General features: G+C 40.3%; 2 protein-coding genes across 3 annotated transcripts in view; both read right to left on the reverse strand.

Moving 5' to 3' along the window:
• Positions 1 to 26,242, reverse strand: part of LOC138190738 (two pore potassium channel protein sup-9-like) — a 1,051,447-nt gene that overhangs the window by 954,905 nt on the left and 70,300 nt on the right. The window lies entirely within an intron of this gene.
• Positions 9,173 to 10,883, reverse strand: LOC124224757 (jerky protein homolog-like). Its single transcript, XM_046636961.1, has 3 exons — positions 9,968 to 10,883; positions 9,721 to 9,833; positions 9,173 to 9,646 (listed from the first exon to the last, which is right to left on the reverse strand). The coding sequence occupies exons 1-3, from the start codon at positions 10,881 to 10,883 to the stop codon at positions 9,173 to 9,175; spliced, it is 1,503 nt and encodes a 500-aa protein (XP_046492917.1).

Below are 26,242 nucleotides of genomic sequence, written 5' to 3' on the forward strand. Positions count from 1 at the left end.
ACAAAGAGATGGTTATCGTCGAAATGAGTAAGACGTAAGTCAAATTGAATAAACCATCGTATGCAGGTTTCTCCATCCTGGATCTGTCTAAAACATATATCTATGATTCTCATTATGATTGTATCAAGCAGAAATTTGGCAACCGAGCAAAATTAATGTATACAGATAGCGACGGTTTGATTTACAATTTTACCGTCCGCGACGTATACGAACATATGAAGGAGGACTTGCATAAATTCGACACGTCTGATTATCCGCTTGACAACGTTTCTGGAATGCCTCGAGCAAACAAAAAAGTTCTCGGCTTGATGAAAGACGAAAATAACGGGAAAATAATGTTGGAATTTGTAGGATTACGAGCTAAATTGTACGCATTCCGAGTCTTGGGAGATGAAAAAGACAATCAACGTGCCAAAGGTGTTAGAGGATCAGCGTTGAGAAAAAAAATTTTCAACGATTATTTGGAATGTGCGTTGAAACGTGAAAATTTGTCCACTCATCAGCATTTGATACTGAGTCGAAAGCATGAGGTATACACCGTAGATCAGCAGAAAGTGGCACTGAGCTGTAATGACGACAAGCGGATCGTGTTTCAAAACACAACCGACACGCTTCCGTGGGGTTACAAGCCTGCGTCTCAGCTTTGTAATTACCGTATCGTAATCTATGTAGGACTTAATTTATAACTGTACCATGATGTATAAAATATTATTATTATGTAGGATGGTGAATAAGAACGCTCCGAAATATAAAAAATTGTACAACGATGCATATGTCTGTCGATTGTCTAAAAGAATAAAGATGCATACTTGTTATGTGTCGGGTATAAAATAAAGAGGCACATACGTTTTTTACAAAAAAAATTCATTTATACAAATGTTACATGTCTGATTCGTTTATCCAACTGTTGTGTGTATTTTCAAAACCTAATCATTTAACGTATATTTTTCTTCCACGCTTTTTGAGCACCTTCTCCACCAGATAGATATCCGGATGTTTAACCTTGAGGAGCTCTTGTTCGTAGAAACCACCAGCGATGGGTTGATCTCGGTGGTCTTTGAGCTTGTACGTCACAGGATGAGTATTTTCCACTCGACTAATCGTAAATATTTCAGTTGTCCAATTGGGAGTGTAACCTTCCTCGAAGACATTTTTGAATTTGCTGATTCGAACTTTGTCGCCAGATTTGAATTTTGCCGATATGGTAGGTATCGCTCAAAGCCCTCCGTACGCCTGACGTAATAACAGCCTGTCGTTTGCAACGGTGACATCCGACGGTTTTATTGGTATGGTTCGGTGTTTGGCGTTGTTGTAAGCAGAAACCTAATCAGATAAGATATCGAGCCACTTGTAGCTTCCTTGCATGCTGAACCGTGTCCACATTTTACCTTTCAGCGTGCGATCGAAACGTTTACAGATCGAAGCCTTCAAATTACTGTACGTGGAGTAAAGTTTGATTCCGTAGCGTGTCATAAGCGATTCAAATTTCGAGTTGTAAAATTCCGATCCTCTGTCGACGTGTTAATTTTTCGGTACCCGTCCTTGGACAAGCACAGATTCCATTGCCTTCGTAACATCATCTCCAGACTCGCTCTTTATCGATATAGCCCATGCATACTTTGAAAAGATATGAATGACTGTGAGCATGTACTTGTAGCCTTTGTTTTGTCCAGCGTACGACGTCATATCAACAAGATAGGTCTCCAGGTCTCGTCGACGCCGCGCACGTCTACACGTCGACGCGGCTAATTCCGGCGTGCAGGCTTATGCAGTTCCGTCACCAGTGCTTGCTTTTGCTCGTTCATATTCCAACGCTTTTAGTCTGGTGTCCAATTTGGAAATGATTCCAGCGTTTCGAATCGACAGGTCTCTGCCGATTTTAAAGTCTGTGTAAAAGGTATCCAAGGCTTTCTCCGAGGTGATCTCCAGAGCTTTGATCATTTGAACGAGGTTGTCGATTTGTTTTTGCAACATGCTGAATTTTCGTCGTAAGGTTTTTAAAGTTACAGCATTGTTCGGCTCTGCGGGGTCTGCGACATTGCACAGTCTCTTGTTCCGTATATCGTCATGCCCGTCCGCTGTTATTTGAAACCCGACACCTGGAGGACCGCGTGTGCTCGCAGCTGTGTTTTTATTCAGCTGACGTCCAAACACGTCGACGCTCATCTCGTAAATGATTGCAGAGTCGACGAGAATTGGCTAATAAATGGTTCCGGCTTCCCGTAATTCTTCCAGAATCGAGATAATTTCATTGTTGTGACTTGTACTCCCAGCCGCTTGAGATGCCATAAGCAAACGAAGACGTTCCACCAGCTCGTTAGCGTCGTCCCAGAAAATATAATCTGTTTTAACACCTTGTCGAGTAACCCAAGCCTGAGGTAGCAGAACACCTTTGCCCGTACGCTTCGACATCTGTGACGATGGTGATACGCCTTTGCCTGACGTAGAAATATTGAGCAGCTCAGCAATTAAAAGCTTGAATTTGGCGCTCTGAGCGTTTCGGATAGGCTCGGTGGCGCTATAGGACTTTCTGTGAGCATTTGTTGCGAGAAGGATATTTCTGTAATTCTCCTTGTCATTGCGGGTAACGTGAGCGCTGTTGGGCATCTTTTTAAACAGCAGCTCCAGCAGTTCTAGAGTTTTCGGATAGAGCGTGCCGCCTATGCGAACGGAATCGCGCTCGAAGCTTATCGGTGAGTCACCAACCATCAGCCCGGCAGTAGAAAGACTCCGTACCCCGTACACGGTATCCAACTCGTGCTGTCTTTGTTTATGGTTGAGCATCTCAAGATATTGATCCTCTGATCTCACTGACAATTCCGTGACAGTTTGATCCTCTTCTCTGCAGTTGCAAAAGAATCTTCTGCTTCCATTTCGTTCTTCGGCTCATCCTTCGTTTCAGTTTTTATTTCTTACTCCACCTCTTCCTTGACAAGTTTCGTGCCTCGAGAAACATTGACTAATTCTTGCAGCGGGGTTACCACAGGTTTGAAGACATCCTTCATTGTTTCCTGCAGCGACTCTTTTCCCGTCTTGAGGATTCTGTGCTTACGACGAATCGCATGACTCGCTTGAGCGATACGATGCGAGACTTCTTTTTCCTTACGAATTTCCTGCATGTTGACACAACTAGTTCTGAAAAGCTACTGTTTCGTCGTCTTCGAAGATCGTGTATTTTATTCTTTTGTCATGTTTATAAAATTGTCAAATCCCCTCCTATACCGACCATTACCGAGCTCTCTATCCTTGTCGATCACTCCGAACCCATATTTGTCACCGTTCCAGCATGCCGCACACAAGTCCTTAAACTCTACGTACGACATATCGGTGTTTACATGATCGTTGTACACATGTCTCAGATTCATCTCGTCTTGTTTGAATAAGACCAGCAAGTTAGTGTTGTCGCGCACGAGATGCTTAGAGATTCGAGCGTACGTCTGACAAAGATAGAAACAGTCTACATTGTTCGGTCGAACGAATAGTCAGAGGTGTCCAGGCACGAACGGTCGCTTACGCGTGTATACGAACACATGCGTCGTGCGGCCGACTATCTCTGTTTTGTCTTTGCATGTGCTTAGACGAGCATGAAGGTAGCGGGAATAGCGCGGGCCAGGCCGCATCAGTCAAGTAGTCGGGCGACTCGGGGTCAGTTGTTCATTCCTTTTGGTTTTCTTTTCTCCGTGCGTTTTCGGAGAGATGGTTAGATCTAAGGGGTCTCACTGCAATTCGATCGGCACTCGGATTTTGTGGTATCTTGTATTTTCAAATCCTTCCTGATTGTTGCATGCTGGGGAGCCAGAATAACCTCGTGAGTACACTAACAACAAGCGCGGTACGTCCCGCCAGGCACACAGGCGCAGCCCGGTTGTACCAATGAGCAAGCGCAATGCTTGACGCAAGTAATTTACGGATTGCTTGTACATACTTAGATTCACACAAGGTAATCCTTCAGGTACACCGAATCAAGCGGTGATACCTGACCACAAGAGCAATGCTTATACGAAGTCGCCAGCGACTCTATTTACCACGATTACACTGCACGAAACTGTCAAGACGCCCAGCGCAATCATATAAATATAGATTCAATTCGGATGTTTCAAACGAAACCAACAATCATTACAACCACATATATAAAATGTCTCCTAATCGTAGATTTCACCTCCGAAATAATTCATTGTGCGAAATATAATTGATATTGTTACAAAGGGTGAAATCACCGTTTTGTCCCCTTTTAAATGATCTAGTAGTCATCATAGATAAAAGACGTTTATAAACCTCTTATGTCTTTAAAAAGAATAAGGTTGCTGCGTCAACCGACATTATTGAAAAAACAGTCAGTCTCTAGACTTTAAAAAGAGAGCTTGTGTCCAAATACATCTATTTTCTTTCTAAATATTCCTTGTTCGTGAGACTTCTTTGGCTCGGCGTTCGCTTAAATCGCACAGAGAACTCTTTGATTCTCTTAGATCTTTCTTAATTTCCCCCCGTTGTAACATTGGTGTCAGAAGCGGGATCTCTTCTGTGCCATTTGAGTGGATTTTGAGTGTAAAGAAGTATTCAAAATAATGCAACGAACTCCTACGTCGAGAGCATCACGCGCGGAGCGACGAGCTGCCGGACGCGTTTCGTCGTGCCAGCGTTCTCCTGAACCAGCGTTTCCTCCCATTTCTCGTCGTTCGGAAGCTGAGGTTCAGTCCCAGCCCCAACTAGCTCTCTTGGCAGAGCTCATCCAGGGAAACCAAGATTTGCTGATGCGTCAGATTCAGCAGCAACAACAACATCAACAACAGTAACAACAACATCAACAACTGCTACAACAGCAGCAACAAGAACAGCAGAATCTTCTGCACGAACTCCTCTCGCAACAGCGTCAACAACAAGAAATCGTGTCCCAGGCATTGATCGGGATCCTGCAAGGTGTGCAGAAGCTTCAGGAGCGGCCGCAGGAATTCCCGATACGCCCAGTTCCATCCCCAGGTAGAAGGACTTCTCTTCCTTCAGTCCCGGTCCCGGCAAGGAGGACCTCCATTCATTCAATTCCGGATCAATCAAGGTCTGACGCTATTTATGGGGGAGGCGAAATTCCCCCTGTTGCTAAAAATTTTCCACCTGTTCATGTCTCGCGACAAGCTCAGGTTAGCTCTTTTCCGCGATGCCACGATGTTCCGTCACGTGATATTTCGGAAGTAGTTGAGCCTCCTGTCGCGTCGTCTCATTCTAGCGTGGATATTCAGTCAGAGTTCCTGGCCTTTTTAAAATCACGCGGAACTGTCAATGTTCTCCCTCCGCAGACTCAGAGCTCGTTCGGACTCAATCAGGTCTCTGTACCTCCCGCGAGTATTGTAGAGTTGCCCTCGAAACAATCGAATTTGAAGCCCGGTTCGTATGACGGTTCGTCTGCTTGGAGTCTATACGAACGTCAGTTCAACATGATTAGTAAGGTTAATGGTTGGAATCCGTCCCAGAAAGCAGCTAATTTGACAGCGTCTTTGTCTGGTCCGGCTTTGGTAGTTCTTGGATCGCTTTCAGATTCGGATTCTGAAAATTTCGACAGCATTTGTGCGGCTCTTAAACTCCGGTTTGGCGAAGAACATCTTTCCAAACTTTATTTTACTCAGTTTGAAAATAGACGTCAAGGGTCCAAGGAAGATTTAGCCTCTCTCGGAAATGACATCGAACGTCTCGCTCGACATTCTCTTACTGATTGTGCAGAAAAAGCTAGAGATCAGATAGCTCGGGCGAAATTCATTAATGCGATTCGGCATCCGGAGCTTCGGTATCATCTGAGGCTCGCAGCTCCAACTTCTCTACATGAAGCTATTATTAAGGGCTTAGAATTAGAAGCCATAAACGAGGCGGATTTAGGTTCGCGTCAACTTCATCGTTTGAGCCAAGCTGAACCTTCAGAAAATTCTTCGTCCCGTCCTTCAGTCAATCAGCCTAGCTCAGATTCTCTTCCAGGAAGGAAAAATAGTGGTTTCTCTCGTTATTATAGATCAAACTCCAATCGGCCTGTCTCAGAGTGCCTGTTTTGCGGCGTAAGAGGACATATCGCGAAGAATTGTTTTAAACTCGACCGTCAGATGAAGTCTGCGGAAGATTCGTGGCGCAAAAATGTTTCCAAGAGGGCTCCCTATAATCCGGTTTGGGCAGCGCAACCTTCTGTTCCTCAGAATTCGGGAAACTAGCTACCAATGTTTCGAAAGGGCGGATATCATCGGTTTCTTCCAAGTTCCTTAGCCCTATTGCTTCACAGTTCGTGGTTAGAGGCCTGCGTCGTACCGGCTTATATGCTAAAGGTTCCGTTAACGGACTAAGTTGTTTGTGGGTGATAGATACTGGAGCCGAAATTTCCGTTGTTCGTCCTGATATGATTTCGTCTCTTGCTTCAATTAATCCTTTTGTGTCTATTCGCACTGCTACCGGAGCAACTACCCCTGTCGTAGGTAAGACGGTCGTGCAGGTAACAGTAGCGGATTGTGTTTAATCCCCACATGAAGTTCTAGTAGCTGACATGGAAGATGAAGGCATTTTAGGCGTAGATTTTCTTTCCGCTCACAACTGCGTCATTTCTACCGGAGATTCGACTCTCTGTTCTGGTTACCGAAAAATCAACCTCGAAACGTTTTGAAAGATTGGGAAGAGTGGATTCCCTTATTTCTTTTATCGTATCACTCTGCAATTCATGATACTACCGGTTTTTCTCCAGCTATGATGTTGACAGGTCGGGATCTTCGACTTCCGTCAGATTTAGAAAAGGGTGTCAATCCTTCCGTGGCTTCGTCCCAGGTGTATTTTAATTCCGTTTTCCGTCAAAAATTGGACGAGGTTCATGAATTTGCTAGGGAAAGAATTCGTATGGTCTCCGATAAGACTAAGGATCGTTATGATATTAGAGCTAGAAATTTCAACTTTGAGAAGGGAGATTCCGTTTGGTTATTTCACCCTCGTCGGCAACAAGGGCGTTGTCCCAAACTCCAAAGTAATTGGGAAGGTCCTTATTTTATTGTTGACCGGATTAACGACGTTGTTTTCAGAATTAGACGTTCCCCTCGTTCCAAATCCAAAGTCGTTCATCTGGATCACTTAGCTCCTTATCAGTCAAGAGCATCGTTTCAGTAGCTCTCTGAAGGTTAGAAAGTTCGTTGACAGGTTAAGGTTAATTCGATGTTGTTCGATACGGGAAATTTTGATACATCGATTTCTTTGGCTTGAAGAGTGTTTCGGTTCTGCGCTTGAATGAAGTAGTGAGCGTTTGGTCGATCCTCTCTTATTTTTCTAACCCATATGTCAGTTTCTTTGAGTTTTTACAGATTTTTCCTGACGAATCTGCCGTCTTTGGCTGTTCCCGATGTTACCTCCAGCTGTACTGTTTGTCCGGTCTTAGCCTGGGTTCTCCGGATATTCAGATAAGATCGTTCCTTTTCTTTTGAATACATATTTAATTTATTTTATTCGTGTATTCTCCCAAATTCACTTAGTGAATTTGAATTGTTTTACCACCACTCACATTTGTCCTCCAAACTCTAGGGTGTGCTGTTTTTGAAGAAGTCTTGGATTCAGTCACCCATTCCTTTTTCCTGTTTCCTGTGCCGGTTCTCAGAGGGAATCAGCCTTTACGTTGTCTAGGACTCAGAGTTTTCCCAGTTTTTCCCAGAGTTTTATGGCTTCCCGCCTCGTCGTACTCATCTGTGTTTGATTCACCGGACTATTTTCCCTGAAGAGGAATGAATCTTCTTTTCGACGACGATCCGGATGATTTTGATGTCTTCAAATTCATGAAGAACTCACTAACTCACCCTTAACACTTACCTTTATAAAACAAGGCACACAAATTTTGAAATTCAATTGAACGCTCAACTATCTGCTCAAGGTTTTCTGTGGTTTACCTTGAGACTGTGGGCAAATGCCAGATAGTAAAAAGGGAGTCTTTTAATTTTTAGAGCCACAGCTCCAACTCACCTTCGAGCACTGACTGCTAGATCACATTTTTTTGTAATTGTTTATCTTTTCCGAGTCGGGTCGACTCTTTTCCTCGAGGGGGAGTAATGTTACAAAGGGTGAAATCACCCGTTTTGTCCCCTTTTAAATGATCTAGTAGTCATCATAGATAAAAGACGTTTATAAACCTCTTATGTCTTTAAAAAGAATAAGGTTGCTGCGTCAACCGACATTATTGAAAAAACAGTCAGTCTCTAGACTTTAAAGAGAGAGCTTGTGTCCAAATACATCTATTTTCTTTCTAAATATTCCTTGTTCGTGAGACTTCTTTGGCTCGGCGTTCGCTTAAATCGCACAGAGAACTCTTTGATTCTCTTAGATCTTTCTTAATTTCCCCCCGTTGTAACAATATGATAAATATCCTATACACATTGTAAATTCAACATTTGCGAGGGGTTTTTTCTCTGAGGTTCATACCTCAAGGATTTTCCTCTCTGAGCCATAATAAAACATAGAACTGATGGCTCAAAATGTGTGTTTATTTCATTTATTCCTATTCCCTATATCCTTGTTTTCTAGAGTTGGAAATCGTGACCAAATTAAAAAATACGCGGCCTCGGTTTTGTTAAAGGGGACGCGCCCCACGAAACATACATCGTGATGTCTACCCATACAACAGTACGCGCGTATGGTGCGTAATCGTCGTCTGATATATCCCGGTCATTCAATTTTGAATAAAACTGTTCTTTGGCTGGTACAGTGCTCCCCCCCTAAGATTTCAGACTCGGGGCTCTGGTTCCAGGAAAAATATCTTAGAGAGGTATCCCCTCTACTCTTAAAAGGTGGGGCTGTTAAAAATAGAAGCATGCGCAGTGACACACGAAATACTTAAAAGAAGCGCGTAATATTTGAAATGAATTATTTATTTCTTTGACATCTGTTGACATAGCTATCGTTTATAATAATATTGCACTTATTTTACAGTACAAAAATATCAAATTTGAGTGTTATCTTCAAATAAGAAAATTAAAATCAACATAAAATTCACAACTTAAGTTATTTCAAGGATATTTTATAAATTATGGTATTGAATACCACGTAAAGTTAAACTTTTAAATATAAATTCGTATTATACATTAGCAATATTTAAAATAATTATCAATCAAATTATCAACACACTATACATTACTTATCCATTAGGTATAGTAATATCACATATATGTATTAATAACTAATTAGGAGGAAAATTTTCAGAGTTCAAGTTTTCAACTTGAGATTTTGATAACTCTCTTAATTCAAACAACGTTGTATTTTGACTAGACAAATTGCAATCATCACAATATTTTGTCAAGGTTTCAACAGCCTGTATGACTTCTGTAGTTGAAACTTTTGGTGAATTAGAATTAATACTTTCATGAAGAATATCGCAGCTTTCTTGAGTTGTAATATTTTCAATATTTAGTGGATCAATATTTTCATTAATAATATCAATGATCTCTTCATCACTGAGAATATCAGTCGGATTAAGTGTGTTATCAGAGTGAAACCAGCTTCTTATATCATCTCCGTTTACATTCGATAAACCTCCATGATTTTTCATCACCTCACAAAATTCGTCTAATATCTCGGTACCACCTGCAGTATCACTCGATTCATCAGATGATGGAGTTCCCTCAGATTGAGAAGTAGAATCTAACGGCCACAACTAAAAATGAAATAGAAATTGTAGTCAACAAGTATCAATTATATATATATAAACATTTTTATCATTCAACATACCGTGCTCCATGATTTTCTGAGTGTATCTGGCAACACTTTATTCCATGAGTCAGCAATCCAAAAAATTACCTCCTTTATACTGACAGATTTTAAACTGTCCAATAAAGAACTGCCTTTGATGACAGAATCAATGATGTATGCCATTAAATTACTGCGATAAAACAATTTTATATTCTGCAGACAACCTTGATCCGTTGGTTGTAACAAAGAAGTTGTGTTTGGTGGGAAAAACGAACTGATATGTCACCTTTTGATAGACGGGGATGAGCAGCGCAGTTGTCAACGAACAAAACAGCTTTTTTAAGTCCTTTTTCAGCTAGGAATTTAGATACAGCCGGTACAAAGGCATCTTCAAACCACTCTTTGAATAGACCGGATGTCATCCACGCAGATTTTTGGCTTTTATAATAAACAGGCAACATCTTTAAATTTTTAATTGCTCTAGGTTTGGCAGACTTACCAATCAACACAAGAGGTAATTTCAAAGTTCCTGATGCATTACTACAAGCCATGATTGTTACTCTTTCTTTCTTTTCTTTAATACCAAAAGCTCCAGCTTCACTTGCTGCTGTTAATGTTGATGACGGTAACATTTTATAATTTAATGGACTTTCGTCACAATTAAATACTTCATCTAAAGATAAGCCCTCTTCAATAACAAAATCTTTAAACTGAGATTTGTATTCATCAGCAGCAGCAGTATCAGCAGACAATTTTTCTCCGCAGATTTTTTTATTACGAATCTTGTGCCTCTGTTGCCATTTATAAAGCCAGCCGTTACTTGCTAAAAACTTATTTTTAGCACCCATTTTTTGATGGAAAATTTTGGCTTGAAGTTGGACATGAGTACCTTGGACTGGAACGCCAGCAGCTCGTTTTTCTTTGAACCAAAACCATGTAGCCATGTCAACATAATCATTATCAATTTTTCTCATTCTTTTAACTTCAGGCAATTCATCACCATATTCCTTCACTAAATTATCAAACTTTTTTTTATTTTTTTCCCACTGTTTTACTGTTTGCTCAGTAACATTGAGGTTATGAGCAATAACATTTTTTGGGGTTCCATTACTCAATTCTTTTAAAGCATTTACTTTTACCGAAACGGGTACCGCTGTCGGTTGTTTACGCTTTACTGAGTTATTATTTTTATCGCTTGACATAAGATAGTTTTTTATTTACTATCGATCTAATTATTAATTATACTTAATACTACGAATATCACTTGACTACATATCTATAAGTATATCTATGTATATGTAGACAGCTGACTTATAGTAGCGGCTTAAGCGCATGCGCAAGTAAACAACACTGAGTATAGTGGGGAAGCCGAATTGCGGGGAAATGATAGTAAAATGAGGGGAAGTAATATCTTACAGAGGGATATCTTAGGGGGGGAGCACTGTAAATGTTTCTCCTCGAGCTTCTCCCAACTGTCTATGTATTCTTACGGGAAGACACCTTGCCTAGTCTGTAACCGAAATTTGTTCAAGCTACTGCAGAATTTACGTGTTATTGTTTTTTGACAATCGTCCAGATACGATGATAATTTATCGAGGCTGCTAGGCATGAAACGGTACGAATCTATGAAACGGAACGTTACATCCGTTCCCTTAACGAATTTAGCGAAGGAAATGTACTTTTCTTTATTAACAGGTAATAGTTTAACAGGACCTTCGAATGACATTGCCAGGGCTTTGATCAGATAATGCGAATCGTAGCCCGACAGATTGTGGAATATCACTGGGATAGTGTGCGAATTTTGGTAATTGAGATTACAGCTGCGGTGAGCAGCACCACGGTACTTTCCCGTGAAATGACAGTGATCCCGATGTTTCACGTCTGTGGGCGTGAACGGTTTTTCACAAATATGACAAACCGCCGATGAATCAAATTCGTTGATCTAATTGAAATTCAGTGGTTCCATCGGTACAACAGTTTTGTAGTATCCCTCTAACAAATGTGCCAATTCCTTTAACTCATTCACAAACCATTGGATGCAAGTTTCTCCGCGATTAATTTTGAATTTTGAAAGCGAGTCTTTCTCGTCAAACGGACAATGCAGATAGTAAGATATACTATACGGAAGATGCATCTGATAAATTGTTCTATTTTTCCCAAAACTTTCATGTGTGGGCTGCAGTAAACATTCTAGATCTGCGTAAACGCAGAACGGAACGGTTTCTTTGTGTTGAAAATTTTCAAATTTGAAAATCTTGTCCTCTTCTGCTGGTGAGATAACTTTGGTTTTGTTCGAATTCATGCAATCAACTCGGTGCTTCAACAAACATCTTCCGAAATTAAAATGAGACAGACACCTATCGCACAATTACGTCTGATGTGAGCGTTTGGAAATTGGGGAACTTGTCAATTTCGACAAATTTCGAATCCATGCAAAATGATGTGTTACATTCTTTTTAATATTTTCCATACTATCATCGTTATCGTCGTTTTCAGACTCTATTACTAAAAGATGGATTGTAGGCTTATCAGACTTGTTTCGACTTAAATAAATGGGTACAATTTCACTGCGCTTTTGTTTTTCCGCACTAACTATACCGTAAACGTTAATTGAAAGTTTGTTAAGTTTCTCAAATTTTGCAATCTGGTCTAAAGACATTGGAAAATGTAAACCGTCGTATTGTAGCACTGAGCTAAAATGTGGATATGAAGTAATTTCATTGGGATTTTTGTTGTTGGTCGGAAAGAAGGCTGCGGTGACCGACCACAGAAAGCAATACGCGTCTCTGTTGCGGATGTTGACGACAGCCTTTTTATCTTGAATATCTTTGGGTAGTGGTGTGTATGTGAACGCACGGCCTCGCAATGGCACGTACTTGTTGATATTCACAGTCAAATTGATTATTTCAGTCAGCGACCAACCAGAGTCTCACTCTTGAAAATCTTTCACCTTGGCCAATACTTTTTCCTTTACGTTCTCTTCGAACCACCCGTGTATGTCAGCTGGCTGGAGGATGATCTGTTTCTGGTGTTAAAATATTTCATTTCCTCAACAAGTTCAGCGTTTTTCGTTACATTGAATTTACAACACAAGACACAGTTTGCTTTTAAACTTCCCACTTTTCGTAGCATTTTCTTCAGTCTTGCAACGACAAGGTGTTTCGCATCTTACAAAAACCTGTTCAAATCTTTATGCCGCAGATTGATATTGGCTCCCGTTCGAATTCGATTCTCGAAAGCTGTCTCCAAATCTTCCCACCGTATTCGATCGCTTCTTCGTCGGCTTCGTAATCCGTCACCCACTTTTTGAAATTGTTGAAATTTGACTGTCAACGATTTCAGAATTCCAATTGTAGTCAAAATTCTTGTCTTCTCCCCGATCGTTGAGGCGTTGTTGCGTTACATTTTATTCAAAAGCCTGGTATTTTGGGTTCCGAATCGAATCCATTTTGCAATCTCTGCCGGTGACGATTTTTTAGATAAAATCTTGAACGCCGTTTCCATAATTTGTGTTAATTTCAAACACTTTTCGGAATCCATGTTTCTTCTCCTTTCGATCACACACTTGACAAAGATAGAGTTGCGAAGCTTGCTCTAGAATGACCGCTCTACGCTGACATGGTCCCTTTTATGGGTAAACACCGACGTGACTCACACATTGCCGAAAACTCGGGAACAACCGTATGCAATATTCTTCAGCGAAAAAAAATTTCAAGATATTACTCGAACGAACCTGCAGCGCGTAGAAGATAGGAAGGCAGTTCTTGGAACTTGGCGAAGGAGTTTCGCACGCCTCGTGTACGAGAGAGAGCTGTGAGAGTGAACTAATCGCTAGAGTTATACATGGAACTGTGATAGGCTTAGTAGATATCGTTCACCGAGAGCGATACGGGGATGTTTTACTTTGCCCCATGGTGTCAGATTCACGATTACGAGGTCTACGCACTAGTGCAATAGGACAGAGTGAGAAGGATATATCCTGCAAACGTAACCGACAAGTGTCAACCACTTTATGATTTGGTATTAGTTTAATCGTGAACCTAAAACATATGAAGGAGCTGTACGAAGAGTGGGGTGCTCCATCCGTCTGATAAATTCATTAACAGTTCAGCTTGCAAACCGTCAAGGTGGGTGATTGAAATCAGTGCACTTGTACATTTTTTTTTACCTTGAGTGTACAATAATTTTCGATTTTACTTGAGTGAATAGAAATAATTTAACGTGTGTGCGTTTTTTTACGGATTATTTTCAAGAAAAAAATGGAGTACGTAAACATTTTACAACATGTGCGGGTGCCTATAGAGTGGATATTCGAAATACCTTACGATTTTCTGGTACAATCAGTGAGGTTGGCAATGAGCGTGCACATGGCGAACGGTGACCGTAACGACGATAAGAACCCTCGAAATGACGTTATCATTTACACGGCGGGTGCGACGGCCCGCCTGGTACGTGATAAAGAGGGGGATTTTCTGATTCAAAAAATGTGAGAAAAATTTTTATTTAATTTCACAAGTTTTAAAACAAATTGATTTTCCTTTTTTTTCTTTTTAACAACGAAAACCTTGAAACTTTTGTGATACATACATGTCTTACGTTTCTAAAATATCATTTCACAACTTCTGGAACAAATTTGATAAATACTTTTGTGTGCGTGAGTGATACATCATATCTTAAATATCCAAAATGATTGTACGTTTCAGAGAGCTGTAGACAACAGCATGCAACGTAGTAGTAGTAGTAGTATATCTAGTTAATGTACAGCAAAAAAAATAAAATGAAAGCTTTGTGAAAATGTTTATACAATTCTCTTAAACGTTATAAAACGTAGAATACTTGGAAACTCCTTCGGTAGTTTTTTTTTTTTTTTTGTCAAGTTTTTGAAATTTGTTCTTGATCACGTTCAGTAGTCGCACGCTCCATGCTGGTAAGATGGAGACGCTGCACACGTTGTCCAGGTACGGTGTACAAATTAGGCGAGAGTCGACGCATCTTTGAATTCGATTCGATCGTACTGGCCGCCCAGATACTGCAAGAGCAACCGCTCCTCCTCCATCGTCTGCACCAATTTCTGGTATTGGGTAGCTCGAAACCCTCCATCGTTGCTTAGTGGTGTTCGAAGTAGCATTTTCTTGTATTTCAAGACTTATTTCTAGATGCAATTACAAGGTACAAAACGTACGTAGGATTGAAGGTATACAAGATGGTTAGGCAATAAATGAAAAAATATTCATAATTTCAATCTTTTTTTTCTCTTGTTTACTGAACGTAAGACATCCACAGGACACTGGATATTTGAATGTGAAACTCAGATTATACGTATACGAATTCAAGTTGACCGTACGGTCCGCCAAGATAGCGTAGATGCAACCGTATCTCCTTACTGGCTGTCGTCACCTTCTGAAAGAAATCTTCATCTCCTTGGAGGGCCTTGGTCAGTCGGTTCGGTAGAAAAATCGTGAAAGAGTCCTTCAAGTCCAGAACGATTTTATCACCAAATTTCGTTTCAACCCGACGAACGCCACTGACTCGGTATTCGAAATGTACTTCGAGGTCCGAAAGCTTTTTCAAGGGCAGAAGTGTCTCCAGGCGAGCGACTCCGTTCAATTTTAAAAAGTCCATGATCGTTACTGTCGAGTTGTATGTGCTCAAAATCTCTTGTGAGTTGAGTGAGGTCAGATCTGATTCTCAGCAGATGTTTTGCTTCTCCAATATTCTTGATGAGCAGTTCTAGTCGTTTCTTCAATTCACGTTGTTGTTCCAAAGCACTTCTCATTTGCAAGAAGAAGATTTAGTTCTGCTTTATTTGGAGTTCTCTTCATGAGAGCTGAAGGTGCAAGACTGTCTTTCGGACCTGAATTTCAACCTTTTATAACCGTTTTCATCCCACCAGGCACACAGAATCCTTGAAAAACTTCTAGAAGCTACCGAAATGATGTGTCTTCGATTGTACGTTAGAACCTTCCAGAATTCGACGTCGCACCGCAATCCGTTGTCCGCAGGCCGCTCGCCGTCAAGTCGAAACTCGTCGGACGATTCCGAGTATTGTTTTCGTCGGACGATATCGAGAATCTTTCAGGGTCAAAGAAGCTCTTTCTCACGGTCCTGGACCGCTCGCCGTCAAGTCGAAACTTGACGAACGCATTGTTTGTCAACCTACATTCGTTCAGGGTCGAAGCAGCCACACACAAATTTCAGAACCCTCCAGAATTCGACGTCGCACCGCAATCAGTTGTCCGCAGGCCGCTCGCCGTCAAGTCGAAACTCGTCGGACGATTCCGAGTATTGTTTTCGTCGGACGATTCCGAGAATTGTTTGTCTAAAATTCAACGTCGCACCGAAATCCTTTGACCGCATGCCGCTCACCGTCGATTCGAATCACGTCGGACGAATTGTTTGTCAGTCTAGATTCGTTCAAGGCCGTGAAAATCTTCTCGAACCTTCTGGAAGCTCTCAAAACCTGACACACGCCAGGATTCCCGCTCGAACGTTCGAGGATCCACGGGGTCCGCTCGAATGCCTGAGGATTCACGGAGTGCGCTCGGTAATGCAGTTATCAATCCCGCTCGATGAGCATGATTTTCTTTACCGACAAAGAGCACAACTTATCCTACAAGGGGTAACACCACGGCAATTTCAGGCATTTTTTACCGACGATCATGGTCATTCGGAGGATTTTTCACCGACAATCATGGTCATTTGGAGGATTTTTCACCGACAATCGTGGTCATTTGGGAGATTCTCTTACCGACGAACGGTCGACAAAGCACGTTTCATCTTACAGGAGTGGGGGGTAACTTTCAAGGGTTTGCGTCTGGGATGCATGTATAGGCGGATTGGTCGGCTTGGTCGGTAAAGAAGATGTTTCTACGCAGAACCGGTCTTGTATATCTTCTATAAGAAAACTAAATGTAATTGATGTTAAATAAAAAAATTGTTAAAACCATTCAAAACGCCATTTTGAACCTTCCTACAGGGGTCGTTTCCTGGAATTTTTTCAATAGATCTACCAGGTTTTTATCCTATCCGATTCATGCGCGGCTTTCCGGCGCCAAACAAGTCTCGACAGGAATCAGGTTTCCACCGTCTCCCCCTCGCCCTCTCCGCGAACCCACCGCCGCCTACGACGGATGCCCACCTGAGTATGAAAATCTGCGCAAATGCTGTGAATAGAGTAGCAATGTATAGTTTCCCAAGCATGTAATCGAAATCCGTCAACGACAAGCAGGTAGTGGGCGGTGCAGGTATAAAAAGTCGGGGCACAGACCCCTTGCCCCGAATACCTACGTTTATGACGTTCAGTGGAAAACAAGTCTCGACAGGAATTATTTTGTGTGTGTGTGTGTGTGTGTGTGTGTGTGTGTGTGTGTGTGTGTGTGTGTGTGTGTGTGTGTGTGTGTGTGTGTGCGTGCGTGCGTACGTGCGTGTGAACGTGTGTGTGTCAAATCCTATGAAAATAGCCGTCTTGCGGCAAACCGCGAAGATGATCAACGGGGGGGGGTAACGCTGCGGATTTAGGGGGGGGGAGCGCCGCCATTGTGTGGTCCAGAACTCTTGGGCCGAGGGGGGAGCTAGGGGGGAGCTAGGGAGGAGCTAGGGGGGAACGCCGCCACTGTGTGGTCCAGAACTCTCGTATATACACTACTGATAGCAAATATATATAAGCATCGATTGTGACCGAAATGAAATTGCTCCTTACCTGAAAGGGAATGTCGTTAAGCATGCGTGCCCGTGTTAATTATCGTCATAATATTAAGTTATGAAATTAAATTGATCGCATGTGACTCAGCATATATAGCAAAAACATAATGCGTTTTAATCATGTATCTTCAATAAAACAGTAAGTAATGGTTGGAGGATCAACGTAACCTTACAAACTTAGTATAACTTTTTTTGCGAATGATAATAAAAATGCATATATCTGTCTCTGTCTAGTCTCTCCACTTACACTCGTTGGATCTTTGCGATATCAGCGCCGTTCAGCGTCAGCCAGCTCAAACCTTATTGTCGGATCTTTGATGCCGTATCAATAGTACAAAGATCGGACGTCCTTCTCTACTCTAGTTTCAATGGTTACCGGTATGTAATGTGTATGTTATATGGGCAATGAAACTGATGGTGTGAAGTTTACAAAGCGGCGATTTTCTCGTTGTTGTAATTTTTGTCCTTAAAGTTTTAGCGCCAGTTGGCCCATAAGACCATTTTGCGGCTGTGCGGCGGTGTGTAAGAACTTGCACATATTTCATTAGCTAGGGTAAATAACAAAATTGAGAAAAAAATTCACACCAAGATCGTCGTCGGTGACCTTCACCGATTAGGTGAAATGGTGTGGAATACCTCATATACTGACATGCATAGTATATACACAGATACACATAGTCTATATGTCGCATCACCATATTGTGTCATTGTTACATTTTGATCACCGGTTGTATGACGTTGATGGATCTTCGAGTATCTAACATATATATGTATAGTATATATTAGACTAGCTCAAAAAAAAACTATTTTTTTTGGATCTCCAGCTCCATGAAATCATAGTTTATAACATAATATTAGACCTCGTGAAAGAGAATCGCCGTGCGATTTTTTTAAGAGGTGCCGCATCGAGATTTTGTAATTCCCATTTGATTAACACGTAAGAAATCCAATTCTGACGGTTGGAGGGAGATAATAATTTTTCTATGCAACGAACGGAACTCTATATAGTAGCGCTTGACAGTTTATATGTTTTTTTCCAATCACCGTGTCGGAGAAATTTTTTAGTCGCACGATCTTTGAGTGATTCAACATTGCGTCAAACGTGATTTTTCGCCTTTTCGAAAAATGGGTACCTAGGATAAACTCCCAGCTGCCTCGACTGGATCACATTACAATGTTGAATAATATCCGTCAAATACATTCGAAGAAAACATATAAACTGTCAAGCGCTACTATATAGAGTTCCGTTCGTTGCATAGAAAAATTATCATCTCCCTCCAACCGTCAGAATTGGATTTCTTACGTGTTAATCAAATGGGAATTCCAAAATCTCGATGCAGCACCTCTTAAAAAAATCACACGGCGATTTCCTTTCATGAGGTCTAATATTATGTTATAAACTATGATTTCATGAAGTTGGAGATCGAAAAAAAAAATTGTTTTTTTTTTAGCTAGTCTAATATATACTACTAGCAGCCCATCCCGGCTTCGCACGGGCATATAATAATATAGAAAAGAAAATACACAATGTTTACAGTGAGTTGTCCTGAAAAATTGTAATACATCATTTTGTTCTATCATTAATAGTTTTCGCAGCGCACGCGATTGAAGGAAGTTTTTTGTATATTTTTTTACAACTTGGGTTAGATTATCCAAGTTTTAGTAAGCATCCCTAATTTTTTTGAAAATGAAACATAGCCTATGTCACTTGGGAATAGTATAGCTTGCCAACGGTGAAAGAATTTTTTAAATCGGTCCAGTAGTTTCGGAGCCTATTCATTTCAAACAAACAAACAAACAAACAAAAAATCAAATCTTTCCTCTTTATAATATTAGTATAGATATATGTGTTGGATACTCGAAGATCCATCAACGTCATACAACCGGTGATCAAAATGTAACAATGACACAATATGGCGATGCGATATATATACTATGTATATCCGTATATATACTATGTATGTCAGTATATACCTATACTATATATATGCCATAATATATACTATATATACACTATGTATATATACTATATATACTATACATATACTATGTATATCCGTGACATATATAATATGCGTGCATATTATATAGAATGTAACTCCTTCGACTTTTAGAATCGCGATATCTCAGAAATGATAATTCTTAGGAAAAAAAGTATACACACCATTTTTGTGGATAATTTTATGATCTACAATTTAGGTCTGAGCTATTTTTTTGATAAAATTGTTACGTCCTCCAGACTTCATATTCCTTTCCCACACTCTTAGTTACCTTACGCTCTGTGGTCTACTCTTATCGTTCGCGAATCAGCAGATTCTTCTGTAACTCGTGGCTAGCTTGCCTCCTACATCCCGCAAAACCAGGCAGATCCATCCTAGCGCTCAAGCAAGACACCTATCCCTCTAAACCAAGACCATACCTTTTTCCCTCGACCGACTCCGTTGCATTGACTACTAATAAACAATCATATACTGTAAATCGTTTACCTTCCCTTAATACCGATCCCTTTCTATTCCATTCACTTCCTGCATTGGGAGTAGTAGCACGTGAGTGCATAGTCGACGTGAACGGACCCTACAATAGCCAAATAACACCTTGGCTGGGCGTGGAGTAAGCTCCAATTACCGCTCATCGGAGCCTACACAATCTACCCCGTAAAAAATTAACAGATAACGAGAAAAATCAAAAAAAAAAACGAAAATTTTGACCTTTGACCTTGAATAACTTTTTTAGCACACATGGTATCGATGGGGACTTTTTTTTTCTTTATAATGGTAAACTCAAGGTCTCTACCAAAATTCAGCTCTGTCGGAATTATTGTGTTTCGATCACTATTTTTATGTCTATATTGACCGGACTATCAACGAATGTGACGATACACCTCTGCCTGTTATAGAAATATTCAGTAGCTCTGCAATTACGTACTTCAATTTTGCATCACAACTGCTCCGAATGGGCTTCATCGCGCTATAGTATTTACTAGAGCATTTGTTGCGACAACGATATTTTTCTGTTTATCTTTATCGTCAGAGGTAATATAGACGATGTTCGACAACTTTTTAAATAACAACTCCAACAGCCACTTAGTTTTTAGATACCGCATATCACGTATGCGTTTGTATTCGTGCTCGCAGCGTATCGGTGAATCACCAAGCATTACTCTCTCAGTCAAAAGGTTCCGCACTCCGTAAATGGTATCCAAATTGTTCGGTTTTTGTTGATCGTCAAACATTTCAAGATATTCATCTTTGAATTTCTTGGATGACTTTACAAAAGTTTTATCCTCTTCTCTTGCAGTTTTATAAGAATCTGCTGCTTCGGATTCAGTACATCTTTCATTTCTCCTTCACTTCTTCTGTGACAGGTTTCACACCTCGAGTAACCTTTACTAATTCCTGCATCGGGATTACCACAGATTTGAAGACATCCTTCATTTTCTCCTGCATTGACTGTTTTCCTATCTTGAGCAGTCTATGCTTACAACAAATTGCATTACTCGCATGATCAATTTGACGCAAGGCTTCTTCTTTTTTGACGAATTTCCTGAATTTCGGTAGGGCAAGCTCTGCAACAATACTGTTTCTTCTCCTTCAATGATGATGTATTTTATTCCGTTCTCATGTTCATAAATTGGTCAAATCCCTTTCTGTATCGACCATTATCGAGCTCTCTATCCTTGTCGATGACTACAAATCTATACTTGTCACCGTTCCAGCATGTCATGCTCAAGACTTTAAACTGTGTGTACGACATATCAGTGTGGACATAATTGTAGTACACGTGTCTCAGATTCATCTCATCTTACTTGAATAAGACTAACGAATTGGTGGTGTCGTGCACGAGATGCTTGGGAATTCGAGCATACGTCTGACAAAAATAGAAAGTCTACGTCATGATGTCTACCCATACAGAAGTATTCGCGTATGTTGCCTTCTTTCTCGCACGATACGTTATCAAATATCATGATGGAGTTAGGTTGCACCTCGTTCGGGAGATGGTCTTGATCATTCTCATTAAAGGGGCAGTACTCAACACCGTTGACACTTTGAAGCACCTGTTTCAGAAATTTGTATTTCGACTAATTGAGAGATTATGAGTAAGCGTACACGTTTTCAAATCTCAAACCATTTGGGTGGGTTATCAGCGTGAGCAAAGCGTTGGTTTTACTACAGTTGGATGATCCGTAGAATATTACACGTACGGTACTCAGTAACAGGTCACCATGACGGTTGTTCCGTTTTGGATTGTCCGTACATTTGTCAAAGTTCATCACTGGCAACGTGATCGATTGTTTCTCGAACCGCATCTCGAACACGACTGATGGGATTAGCTGTGAATACCTCGTTCTTAAACACTTCCCCTCTGTTTATGAGCAGACATGATTATGCACACACGTCATCCTAAGTGATCCCCGAAAAAGCGATCAGGCGGGAACGGTTTAGTAAATAGCATTATCAACAAACTTCCGATCGAGTTGCATGTTCCTGGTTACCAGTACTGCGGTCCCACTACGAAGTTGGCAAAACGGCTCGTGAAAGGTGATTCCGGTATCAATCATCTTGATGCAGCGTGCAAGGAACCTGATATAGCCTATTCGAAAAATCATGAGAATATTGAAGCTAGAAACGTTACGGATAAAATATCAGCCAAGAAAGCTTGGCAAAGGGTTCGTGCAAAAGACGCGAAATTGGGTTAAATAGCAACGACTTGGGCTGTAGCTAATACAATGAACGTGAAAATAAAGTTAGGCATGGGGTGTCAGAAATTAAAGAATATCTCCTTCAACAAAATCATACGTGCGGCTGAAAAGTCTATGATTTCGGGCAACAATGCGAAAACAGTTATTAGATCAGCACTCAAAGGTGCTTGTGAAGCTGTGAGAAAAAAAGGTGGTAAACGTAACGTGCAATCACCACATATCCTATTGTAACCCTAAAAAATTGGAGGATTTTTACCTTTTCTCGTACCTATTTTTGCTGGTCTGAGTGCTACGGGTACATTAGCTGGTGTTGCAGCTGGTATAGCGAATGCTGTGAATGATGCGAACGCAGCTAACGGAAATTGGAAAAAAATAAATGGCATAACAAAATGATGGAAGCCATCGCTGTAGGTAAAGGTCTCCATCTCAAACCGTAAATAACGGGCTTAGGTCTTCATCTTTCAAAAAACTAAACAAGAAGCTACCACGTTGACCGTTAACCAATTAGGATTTGTTAAAGTATTCTAAAATTACGAAAATTCCATACTTCCGCGAAGTTCTTATGCGCAACGAAATGCTTAAGAATGGTCAGGGTAAGAACGAGACGGCGGTAGTCAACCTTGATGATAAAGATGGTCCTGAAACACACTAGTATGCATACAAGAAACGTCGCAGCGATGTTGTTTATTCTTACATTTTCGGTCATCTTCAACCTCCATAAGATCTTGCAGAATATCTCGGTGTTGGTAGCGTTAAGGACGTTGTATGCAAAACACCCTTTTCGACAGATTTTGTTAAAATTTTGCTCGAGTCTTAATTGTAATATTTCCAAATTTCTTGCCAAATTTCAATACGATTGACCACGTCGTTTGAGAATAAATCGAATTTGAAAATCCGAAAATTAACACAGGGCTGATGGGAAAATCCGCAAAATACCTGACAAAATTCACGGTTGCATATGTAATTGGAAAACGGGTCGATAGAAATGCTTGAAAAACTAGTATCATCTTATTCAATAAATTTTGGATCCATTAGAATTTTTTAATATTTTTCCACCACGTCGTTATCTCGTAATTAATTCCGAAAGTAGGGAAAGTTCGTGAAGATTGCATGGGGAGAATAATCCCGAGCAGTCAGCTGTTTCAAACTGGCAACGCTGTCTGAGTTGTCCGTTGTGCAACATAACCTCATTCCCCCGTCTCACAACATTCGGAACTCCCAATTGGAATCTTCACGATTATGAATGATAATAATTGTAAGCAATATATTTATCGGATAATAATGATTTTGACCATTCATTTTTTTTTATTCGTCCGACAACAACTTTCAAAAATTCAACACTATTGGTAAATCACTTGTCACTCGTTTCAAGCTCGGGTGGCCTATAGGTTAGGTTCATGCGACGCTGCCACGACCGAATTTTCGTGTCGTGCGTTAGTATTGTCCCCCGCGTTCCCTATCCGTGAAAGGGCTCTACAGCTGTAGCGGGTACAGACGCGGCGATAAATATCGTTCTTGATGCCAAAAACATGAACGATTTCGACTATTTTTTTCGCTTTTCGGATCAAAAATTTATTTTTCACTATTCTTATCGTGAATATTTTACAATTCTAACGGCGTCTCAATTCAATTTTCAATAAAAAAATATTGCATTCACTATTTCTTGTGAAAGACGACGTCACAAACTTTTTGCTCGGATTTCGCATACAACGTCTTTAAGGGGCACACCTAGTGTGACAGCCTAAGAAAAGGTGATTTTTGGGAATTTAAAAAAAAAAAACTGCTGTATCAATTATTTAAAAATTTTAAGGGTATATTTATACATATTTTAAGAATACACAGTAAAATTTTTTAAGAAAAAAATTCAATATTTTTCGAGTTATACACGCGATCTCCGACGGCGTTGAAAAAAAAGGTCCGCCACTGCTGCAGTGATTCCGGCCTACTCCGTGGATGAAACCTAAAAAAAAAATTCTTGTTGAACTAGAAGATATTGTCCGTACAATGACCAATCGGTTTTTTGATCTGATCAAAAATCGAATTTTGGCAGGCCAAAAACGACCAAAATTTTGGGTTAAATTCAACTTTTTTTTTAAAACACTGCCATTTTGTCAATTTTTTATTTTTTTTCGACCGTAGGTCATTGTACGGACAATATCTTCTGGTTTAACAAGAATTTTTTTTTTTTCAGGTTTCATCCACGGAGTAGGCCGGAATCACTGCAGCAGTGGAGGACCTTTTCTGTTCAGCGCCGTCGGAGATCGCGCGTAACTCGAAAAATATTCAATTTTTTTCTTCAAAAATTTTACTGTGAATTCTTAAAATATGTATAAATATACCCTTGAAATTTTAAAATAATTGATAAATTAGTTTTTTTTTTTAAATTCCCAAAAATCGCCTATTGTTTCGGCTGTCACACTGGGTGTGCCCCTTCAGTATAACGATGAAAGATATCAGGAGTATGATACATTCGAACGTGGACACTTGTGTTTGAAATTTCTCAGCAGTGAGCTATATCAACATGGTCCGTAATTTATTAAGGTTAGTGTCAGACTGGCAGTCACGCATGGTTTATTTACGTTAATGATATCGGGAACGTCATCCATTTTCGAGGCTCAGTATTTCCTTCGATCGAGCTTACTGCTGATAAAGATTATGTTCTCGGTCTTGTGGTATTGCTAATCTTCAATTCCGTTCCGAACGTCGATGTTAGTCACAATAAAATGTATACAGCAGATCAAATAGTCACCATTCGCACCAGCAACTATGAAATTAATAATACTGAGAAATCCGTTCTAGACACATGAAAAAAAAAAAAATGTGTGTCAGCTCCGACGCACGACTGGAGTTTACTCCTTACGAACGATAATTATGATATATATCGAATAGAAATAGAGGCTAAATAAACACATTTCCCAAAATGATAAGAGAAACAAACATGTATCTGTAATTATTCGGATTATTTATATTACTTCAAAAATTTCCAAATTTTGAGTGCATATTCGTAATAAGTGACCGCAAAAACCCCTGGGTACAAACTTTCGCTTTCGTCAAGCGACTTTTTGCGTTTTGGTCCGCCATATTGAATCCGCCATCTTGAATTTCTAATTTTTGAGTGCGGATTCGTAATCAGCGACCCTGAAAACCCCCGCGTACCAACTTTCGCTTTCATCAAACGACTTTTTGCGTTTTGGTCCGCCATATTGAATCCGCCATCTTGAATTTTCAAATTTTGAGTGCAGATTCGTAATCAGCGACCTCAAAAACCCTCGAGTACAAAATTCAAGTCGATAGTAAGTAAGGAAAAATGTCTGCCGCTAAGGGTTAATATAAGTAATATAAAATAGTATATAAATATAAAATATATTAAATCAATTAATCAAAAATAATAAGAACACTAATTGAAAGATCCAGCTGTTCGTATTTGAAATGTATATTATTCATAAATGTAAACGATAAGCTTACCAATTAACCGCATCCATGTGTTTTTCGGATTCTTCTTCATTATCATCTAAATCAATTTCTTTCATATTTTCAAATATTTTGACGTGATAACGTCACGTCTTATAAATTCATACGCAGGCACACAACACACACGTACAAACATACGCACACATTCAACTCTCAGACCAGAGGTGGTGAACTATACAGTGAGACTACGAAGCACCGCACAAAGAGGAGACCTCGAGTATAGGATATGCTATGTAGTGTATTCCATCTCATTCTTTTGCACGTTCAATATATATGTTTGTCTCTTTCTATATCGCCTCAAGTTTTCGTGTTACACTTGATTTTACTCCTCATATAATTTCCATACTGGGCCCTATAACTCAAATCGTTTCTTAAGGAGTAAACTCCAAAAATATCAACATTGTAATCCGCATCAAGCCCAACAATAACACGTTGTGCAGTGAAATCAAATGTAGCCACATCGTAAATTTTGAACCAGTTGATTCCAATGGTCGGCTTCTCGGATTCAAACCACGTGTATTAACAGCTAGAAAAACTCACGAATCAGGTATGCCCGTAACCATTCTCAAAGTCAACGCTTTATGAGTTGAATGTAGCATTACAACAGGTGCCTATATCAACGAGCGCAAAGTGCACACTATACACGAATTTTCCCCTGTCGTTCCACCATGCGCCAGGATATAAGATTGC

Source organism: Neodiprion pinetum, chromosome 1 (assembly GCF_021155775.2).
Source record: "Neodiprion pinetum isolate iyNeoPine1 chromosome 1, iyNeoPine1.2, whole genome shotgun sequence".
Lineage (NCBI taxonomy): Eukaryota > Metazoa > Arthropoda > Insecta > Hymenoptera > Diprionidae > Neodiprion > Neodiprion pinetum.

What these genes read in the sequence shown, in the direction of transcription:
- LOC124224757 (XM_046636961.1), bottom strand. Translation starts at nt 10,883, where the DNA reads ATGTCAAGCGATAAAAATAATAACTCAGTAAAGCGTAAACAACCGACA. An exon ending in TCATCCCCGTCTATCAAAAG is followed by an intron (nt 9,834 to 9,967) that starts GTGACATATCAG and finishes CTGTCATCAAAG; the next exon opens with GCAGTTCTTTATTGGACAGT. An exon ending in TCAGAAAATCATGGAGCACG is followed by an intron (nt 9,647 to 9,720) that starts GTATGTTGAATG and finishes TTTCATTTTTAG; the next exon opens with TTGTGGCCGTTAGATTCTAC.